At 45.4% G+C, this 8,993-nt stretch overlaps 1 protein-coding gene and 1 long non-coding RNA gene across 2 annotated transcripts in view; one reads left to right on the top strand and one right to left on the bottom strand.

Moving 5' to 3' along the window:
* The window catches only part of LOC308465687, an 86,045-nt gene that overhangs the window by 45,785 nt on the left and 31,267 nt on the right, over positions 1 to 8,993 (bottom strand). The gene's annotated exons all lie outside the window — the stretch shown is intronic.
* IGSF9 (immunoglobulin superfamily member 9) overlaps positions 1 to 8,993 on the top strand; it is a 61,268-nt gene that overhangs the window by 1,758 nt on the left and 50,517 nt on the right. The window contains exons 2-3 of the mRNA XM_080985760.1: positions 5,529 to 5,901; positions 8,799 to 8,993. Coding sequence (XP_080841886.1) covers positions 5,844 to 5,901; positions 8,799 to 8,993 — 253 coding nt within the window. The 5' untranslated portion in view covers positions 5,529 to 5,843. The remainder of the gene's footprint in view (positions 1 to 5,528; positions 5,902 to 8,798) is intronic.

The following is an 8,993-nucleotide window of genomic DNA, read 5'->3' on the forward strand; positions in this document are numbered from 1 at the left end:
TCCCAAGGCGCTTTATTGCGTTTACACTGGGTCATCATGAGCATATATCCCAGATGCAGCACTGGCTGTTTGTTCCAGCGCTTCCCCCAGAAATTTATTGGGGGTGGAAATGGAGGCCGATCTCCCTTTGCGATTGGGGGCTCAGGCTGGAGGAAGGCTGTACGAACAATTCAGCAAGAGAGGGGGATTTGGCAAATGGGAGCCTGGCCCACATAATATCACAATCGATACCAGTTATCATCAGTAATAACAATTTTAGCGCTTTTCCTCACGCAAAAGCACAGTGTCCTTCCTCTCCCTGTCTGTTTTCCTTACAGAGCTGAGAGGAGTTCTTATTTTACTTTGAAAAGTGGAAATCTATTCATTAGAAAGCAGCAAGGCTGCCGGTGTGTTTGGTCGCTTGGCAGTGGTGCCCAGAGGAAGCAGAGCACGGTGGTGATATTTTGTATAGAGGGGTCTTCCAAAGTGGAGGTGTGATGGGTTGGATTTTCTCACCTGGAATTGAGGTGCAATCTGTAGGAGGTTTTGCTACTCTTGGTTTGCTATTCTCATAAATAACAGGAGCCAGAAACTTTTCCCTAGAAGACAGAGTAACTGAGCAACTCTAATTTTGTCATAAGTGTATTAGCAGGCTCCTCTTTCCAGAAAATTGCTTCTTCCTCTCTCTAATTCCCCTGCTTTTAAATGTAGGTTGGCCATTTGTCAGAACAGAATCCTGAACTAGATGGGCCTTTTGGCCTGATCCAGCCACCATGCATAAAAGCTTTCTGAGATTGCCTTTCCATGCATCCCTGTCCAGTCCTGATTATTTGCTGGAGGAGGGGGGAAATTGCACTGTGTTCCTTTTTGTGTTCATTTAAAACATTTGTACCCCAGCTTCTCTTAAAGTCAAAGTAGCTAACGAAACAATATAAAATGCACTCCAAAAAAAATCAGCCGAAAGCTCTGGAGCGGACGAGCGGCTTTCAGCACACCAGGGTGGTGAACTGCAGCTCTTTCTAATAGCGAACTCTGTGGTGGGCGGCAGGATAGTAACCAAAGCAGTGTCACAAAGAAACAAGATGGAGGAACAGCAGGATAAGGGAGAAACTAGGGTTGCCATATTTCAAACAGAAAAGTTGTTGAGCTCTTCTTTTTTTGCCAAAGTTTTTGGGCAAGATCGCTGAAAATATGCCATTTTTGAAAGAAAGGGGGGAAAAACCTGCAAAAAGGGCACCTCCAACATGGGCTGCCATACGCTCGGATTTTCCCTGACATTGGCCCGATTTCCGCCCAGATATGTCCGGGAAAATCCAGGTGTATGGCAGCCCAGGAGAAACCAAAATTTTGTAGACCAGCACCGACAACAAAATCAGGGTGTGGAGAATAAGGGGTAGAACTCCTACCCCCAACCAGTCCAGTCTTTGTGGGAGTGGTTGTTATGGCTGCATGGTTAGGTTGCTTAATTAATTGGCTTTAAAAAAATTGATCAGCTGTAATAATGCCCTCAGTTAGTTGGACAGCCAATTATTATTTTTGCATGCTGGTGTGGTTGGATTGACAGTCAAGGATGAGAATAGCTTGTCGTCAGCTATCCGCTGAGGCAGAAATCGTACTCAACTTTGGCCAAAAAGCTGCAGAAACTTCACCACACACAGTGAAGCCTATCTTTAATATTATCCTGAATGTCTGGAGAGGCATTGGCCTGTCAGGTAGTTAAGAGTCTCTAAAGAAGACCTAAGTTCTGATCCTCCAATTGGCCATGAAGCTTATGTGGTGACCCTGGGCTATTCACTTTGTCCCAGCTTGTCCTACCCTACAGGGGTATTGTGAAGATGAAGTGTGGTACCTTGAACTCTGCTGCTTGAGTTTTGCTTGAAGGTTTCCCACAGGCATATAGGTGACCACTGTAAGAACAAAATGCTGGACTAGATGAGCCATTGGCCTGATTCAGCAGGCTCTTCTCATGTTCATTGGAGGAAATGTTAAATATTTTAAAAAGAAATATACTTACTAAAACTGCAGACAGCAGGAACCATCTTAGAAGACATAGTCTTTCCTGTTTGAGAGCAAGAATACCAAATGCCTCTTTTAAGACCTGCTGCAACATAGGTGCACATTGTTTTTAGAAAATGTATGCCTCCCCCAACCCAAGATAGATTTTTCTTGTATAAAAGTGTGTGCAGCTTCGGTAAATTGATAGACTCGAAAGTGAAATTGCACGAACAGTAGCCTCGCATGTCTGCTGTGGTGCAGTCATGTACAGGCTCTTGCCTCGAGGCGCTTACAGTCTAAACTTCATCAGTGTGGTGAGGAGGAATGTGCAGGAGAAAAGAGGAAGTCTGCAACCTGTGTAAATCATGAAAATTGGCACGCATCCCATTAGTTCGCATAAATTCATTTCTGCTTCAGTAATCATGGGGAACGGCAGTGAGCTACAGGCACTGAAGTGCCAACCCTGGTCATTGATCGTCTGCTTAGAAAGCGAGAAACAAACCAAACTGATGCCTAGACAATTTTATGTGTGCATATTTCACACGGCCTCTTTTAAAGACCACAAAGGCAGTGCCCTTGTATCCTGGTGCCCTGCTTTAGGCAGAGAAGAAAGAGACCCATCACCCCTACTTGAGAATTTACAATGTATTACCCACATACTTTGAAACCAATTTTCAGCCCATGAGAACTAGAAACTTGCTTTCATTTTAAAGAGAGTGGGGCGGGGTGCACTAAGTTTTGCAGGATGTTGAACTGGGTGGAATCATGTTGTAAACTCTTCCAAAGGTGAATATAGACACACTTGATGAGGAACTGTAACCTTTCTGGGATGCTAGGATAAAGACCCTGACCCCCTAATATCGAGCAAGGATTGGCAAGCTTTAGGTGTGGGTTAAAGGGAAGAGGAGCTGAGCTTTGCTATACAGCACCTGTTCTGCCTGTGAAACTAGTTCTCAGTAGCAGCAAGGGACCATGCTTCCTGTGTACCAGCTGAATGCCAGGGCAGAGAGCGGATATCTGTTATATTTTATTTGCGCAATCAGGATGAATTTCAGGAACCAAAGATTCATATTGAAAAATAGGACTTTTGAGCCGCCTGGCCAAAAAACGGGCAACTAGGCATTCCATTTTGGCGAATAAAACCCTGGTTTAAGGAGCCATTTGGTTCCTAGATTATATATGTGAGTTTCCAACACAGTGTGCAGCCATTAATACAGCTTAAGAAAACATTCAGTTCACACGAAAAGGGCAGGGCATGGCGTATGGCCAGTGAGGGGTGTGGCCGGGGGTCCCAAGGGCTGTGCAGAGAAGCCTGGAGGGCCACATTTGGCTTTTGAGGTTCCTGTACCCTGATATAGGAAAAGGCACCTCTGTTTTGCCCGCACAACACAAGGGAAGCCGTGGCTGTTAAAGTGGTATAATAGAGCTTTAAACGTGTAGGTGTGAATGCGGCCTAGTTTTCTGGAACTGTCCCAGCCATGGCATTCTTAAGCCCAACCACCAACAAAAATAAACCGATCTTCAATACACTTTGTGCAGCAAAATAAATATCTTTTTTTGGGGGGGGGGGAATTCCGCCTCCTTTGTGAGCTGGCATTTGTACACTTCCAGGGCCCCATCCTCCCAATTTAACCTGAATTGGCCTGCATGCCTTCAGTTTCGAGCCAATGCTTTTTAAAATAAAAATCAAATCGCAGTCTTCCCCAGAGCCCATCCATCAGCGAGTTTTGCACAGATCGTATCAGAAAGCGCGAAGTGGGCCAAACAACTCTTGAGCCTGTGCGAGTCGGAGTCTGCCTGGAGTTACTTGCTGGCCAAGACGTGCGTGTTTTTAATTTAGAAGAGTTGCGAAGATTTGAAACGACAAGAGGAGGAGAGAGAATATTAGGGAAAGCGGGGAATGAAAGGCACACCCGTCCCCTCCCCCTTTTCCCAGGGTGTTTTAAATGCAGAAATAGATATGGGTGGGCTTCAGGCAAAATCTATAAAATTTTGTCTGTTGGGAAGGTGGAAAGCAGAGGTTCCTTATGAGCCTCTGCTTATGAGACCTCACTTCCCCCCCCCCCCCCAAAGGCAGAAGAGAGAGATGAGGCTAAGGAGATGGAGAGAGGAAAGGTAATGAGGGCTGAGGAAGGGAAGGAGGTAGAATAGGAGATTTTTGCAGAGTTGAATCTGTCAGTCCATCAGCTTTCTTGCTTCTGTAAAAGGGAACAGGAAACTCTTTCTATGCCCAAGGACCATGTTACCTTCTGGGCAACCTTCAAAAGTCCCTGTGGTTGGTGAGCAGGGAAATTACCTGTGAATTTTGCCTTTGCACACAGTAGGCTAGTTTCTATATACAGTGACACACCCTTCTGTATTCCCCTTTACAATCTAAGCTATTTCAAGGGCTTGGGGAACGAGAGTCATTCATTTTTTAAAATAATAATAATTATTAAATTTTCTGTTTTACAATTTCAAATGCTCATATTGCATCCTTAAGATATCAATGCCTTCCCTTCTTCTCTTTCCATGGTTCACTTTACAGATCTTAAATCCCTGCATATTTTGAAAAAACTATACCAGTCAACATTCCATTATTGCATCCATCCAAACCTATTTACACTGTCAAATTTATCTTAATGCTGCCAACATTTTCAGCTGTACACAATTTACCATATATTCAATTAATGTTTTCCAGCCTTCTTTAATATTCTATATGTTAAGTCTGTAAGTTGTGCATATTCTATCAACTTAAGTTGCTATTCTTCTTTGGTTGGGACATTGCTCATTTTCCATTTTGGGGCTAACAAAATATGGACCGCAGTAGTAGCATACATAAATAACCTTTCCTGACACCTGGGAATTTCAGTCTGAATTATCCCCAACAGAAAGAACTCTGGTTTTTTTGGTTCGCCAGGGACAAGAGTCATTCTTATGAAGGCCACAACGTTTAATTCAGTAGGGAAGACTGGGGCGGGGGACACAAACACGGCAGCACTCTTCAAAATGGCTGAAGGGCCATCATATAGGAGAAAGGCAAAGGCTTGTTCTCTGCTGCTGGTATTGGAGCCCATGAACAGGAATTGCAGAAGAGTAGATTTCGGTTAGGCATAACGTCTGGTCCGTAAGAGCAGATTTACAAGAACGAGTAAGAACAAGATTGAGGAACCTGTGGTCCTCCAGATGTGGTTGGTAGTGACCCTCATTTTTTTATTTCCAGGTATCTCTTGAAGACATTTCATTATTTTCATGTTTCTTTCACTCATTATTTTAATCCCCACAGTGACCCTATGAGGTAGGTTAGGCTGAGAGGCCATGACTGGCCCGAGGTGAGTTTCACGGCCGAGTGGGGATTTGATGGAATAAATTGAAACCCCTTTTATTTTATTTTTTATCAGCCAGTCACAACTTTTTGTACCACTTTGTGGCATTTTGTATGCTATTGTATGTATCAATGTGCGCCGCAGTACTGTATTGCATGGATACTTCAGCTAAATAACCTTCTATTATGTACGGATAAACAAAGATAAATCTGAATTAATTTCCCCTTTCTGGATCTTTTGCTCCCACAGGGTTTGGTCTATGCTGAGGTGCAGATTTCTACAGAAAGCTCTGAAGTCTTGAGACTTCCTCGCTAGAGTGGCAGAAACCGGTGCTGCTCCAAAGGGCATTGTGGGGATGAGAAACGGCATACGGGCTGCAAGGCTCCATCACCAGGTTCCCTGGGGATCATCCGATGGTGTCTCCTGAGCTGCAAGGGGCAGCCTGACCCTCTGTTCTCCCACCTCCTTCCTCAAGCGTGCAGCTGGTCAGCTTGCCGGCTCGGTGTTTCGGCAAGTGGGCAGTTTTGGCGGTGCTGCGAGGTGTCTGGTGGGGGCAGCTGTGCTATGAATTGGCGTTTATGGATTGTCCGCCTTGCCCTGGTCTGCAGCAGCTTCGCTGAAGGTGGGCAAAGGTTTTTTGTTGGTCTCTCTTTTGGAGGACGATGCTGACAGTGCACTTAGTCTTTCCAATAGGCTATGAAGGGCCGCTGACCCTGGGGAAATGTCATTTGGGGGGCCCTCTGCAGTTGGTGGTGGGCAGAGCCAAAGCCCAAAGTGGGTGGAGTTGGTGACTGAAGACTGTATTGCCCAGAGGTGGAGCACCTCTGGCCCACGGCCCTCTAGATCTCTCTGTCTGGCCCTTGGAAATCTCTCCAGGCTCCGTTTATCCCCTAGGCCTAAGGTTCCCCATTCCTTAAATAAATCTTTTGGGGTTTTGTTTTGTTTTGGGGTTTTTCATGTTTTGTTTATTTCCTTGGAGACCACCAAAAATACATTATGAAAACCTATGTTCCCTTACTTGCACCACAACTTACAATAGTATAAGGTATATAAAACACATTCTTATTAAGTGAGGTGCAAGTTAATATAACCCTATGGAACTGGTCTTTGTAAGCTTAGGGACTAGAAACTTGGTTTTCATTATTTGTTTTATTCTGCCATGGAATCATTGCACACAGACAACTTTGAATCATCCATTGTTTGCTTATAATGGGAACTTTAGGAGCCGAAAGAATTGGCAACCAGGCTGCATTTGTCAGTAGAAGGAGTCTACGAATGTAACTTTCTTGCAGACTCAAGTCTACATAGCCAGCCAAGTGTGTGGCACTCCTGTTTTCCCTGGGATTTCTGCAACTTAACTTTCCGCCTGTTGATTTCCCTCTGCTCAATTAAGAAGCTGCCTTTTTGCTTCCAGATGCCTTTCCATGCGGCAGTAATTCACAAATTAGTGTGGCCAACTTGCTTCCCAGCCCTGTGATAGGTTGGCTTTTAGCAGGTGAAGCTTTGCTGCATTTGCGTGCTGAGAAAAAATACACTGTATTTCTGCCTGTCCTGCTGCTGTTTGGAAAGGCACAGGAACACTATTAGGGAGGGGGAAAGTGGCACTTTTGATCTGGGGTGTGGCTCAAGAGTGCCACTTTTTTGGCAATAGAGCATGTTGAGTGAATGAGGGAAAGCGCAAAGAGCATAGCATTAGGGGCTGCAGATGGAGCCCATCATGCAGAAAATCCAGCACTGCCTGCAACTTGAAGGGACCAGAAAGACCACAACATCCCTGTTTAGTGGGACTGTGACCTCCAGAATAGTTTATACAGTGGTACTCGGGTTACATATGCTTCAGGTTACATACGCTTCAGGTTACAGACTCCGCTAACCCAGAAATAGTGCTTCAGGTTAAGAACTTTGCTTCAGGATGAGAACAGAAATCGTGCTCCTGTGGCGCAGCAGCAGCAGGAGGCCCCATTAGCTAAAGTGGTGCTTCAGGTTAAGAACAGTTTCAGGTTAAGTACGGACCTCCGGAACGAATTAAGTACTTAACCCGAGGTACCACTGTATAAGCCTTGACTAAAGATGTCACCAATGAAGGCAGGGTTGCAGATGTAACACAGTCCAAACAAGGCAAGTTCAAGTGTGGAGAATCAGTCTTGGTCCCGCCGTGAGCCAGAGCCAAAACCAGGCAGAAGTCCAGCCTTAATCTCAGGCAAATTATAGCACAAAAAATTAGAATCCAGAGCGGAGAGCCAGAGACTTTTCTTGTTCACAGCAACTAGATGACTCGAGGGAGGTCTTAAACCACAGAACTGTAGAATTTGAAGGAACCTAATCCAACCCCTGCAGTGCAGGAATCTCAACTAAAGCATCCATTACAGATGACCATCCAACTTCTGCTAAAAACTTCCAAGGAAGGAGAGTCCACAACCTACCAAGGGAGTTGGTTCCACTACTGAACAGCTCTTCCTGTCAGAAAGTTCTTCCTGATGCTTAGTCAGAATCTCCTTTCTTGTCATTTGAATCCATTGGATCAAGTCCTACCCTTCAGAGCAGGAGAAAATAAGTGTGCTCCATCTTCCATGCGACAGCCCTTTAGAGATTTGATGATAGCTGTTATATCTTCTCTCAGTCTCTCCCTCAACCGTTCCTCATAGGGTTGGTTTCCATATTCTTGCCTCCTAAACCATACTCTAACCACAGCTGCTAGCTGTGATGGAGTAGTGGGGATTGCTTACTCACAGATAAGCCTCTTACTCACAAGTAGACCAATGACTGTCAGTCTGTGGGTGCATAGTGTGCTGTCACACTTTTGCCTGGACTTAGACCTGTTGCTCTTGAGGACTGGGGGGGCTGCCCCATCTCTTCCTCCTCCTCATGACAGTTCCAGGTATCAAGCCAGAGAGCCCCTCAAGGGAATCTTCAGCATTGGATTCAGGGGTCCCCTCCCGTTGCTTGAGGTCCTCGGCCTTGGGGGTGTCTGGTACCAGGTCAGGGCTAGACGGGACAATATTCTCTCAAAACTACACAATGCGTGAGAGGCTGTTTGGTGTTCTTGTTCAGTTCTTTTTCACGCTGTTTCAGCCTCACCTACACTGAACATGTAAACTTTTAATTGAATACTAGAATTGGACTCCCGGCCCCATCCAAACAGAGGAAAGGTGCAAAGAGCTTCTCTTTAACCAAGTGTGGTGTTGGCTTATATAGGTGATTTCTCCCCTATTGCCTCTCTTTTTTCCTTTTCGATGTCGCAGCCATTTTGTGTGTGCGAAACCCCTTTTGGCAGCCATTTTGTGACAGCAGTTACTCAAAAATCCAGGTGTGCCTACGGGCCCCCAAAGGCATGCCAGCCTCTGGACTAGAACTTTTAAAACTTTTGGAAGCCTTTTTTCAAGGCTGCACGGAAAGCCTTTGTTTGCCTTTTTGGTAAACCACTTTGAGGGTCCCCCCCCCCTACAATCAAGTGGTATATAAATTCCATGGAATAAATAGAAAAAATAAAATAAAATGTGCTTCTGACTTTACCACTAGCAGGTACCCGTGAAGCAGAGCCCCGTGCTGTGATTGGCCGGACGGGAGAGAGCGCCATTTTGGGCTGCGACCTACTGAAGCCAGACGAAGCGACTCCTCCCCTCTATGTTATTGAGTGGGTGCGTTTTGGCTTCCTCCTCCCCATCTTTATCAAATTCGGCCTCTATTCCCCACGTGTGGATCCGGAGTACGTAG

This window comes from Podarcis pityusensis, assembly GCF_964106645.2.
Source record: "Podarcis pityusensis genome assembly, chromosome: 16".
NCBI classification, from domain to species: Eukaryota; Metazoa; Chordata; class Lepidosauria; order Squamata; family Lacertidae; genus Podarcis; species Podarcis pityusensis.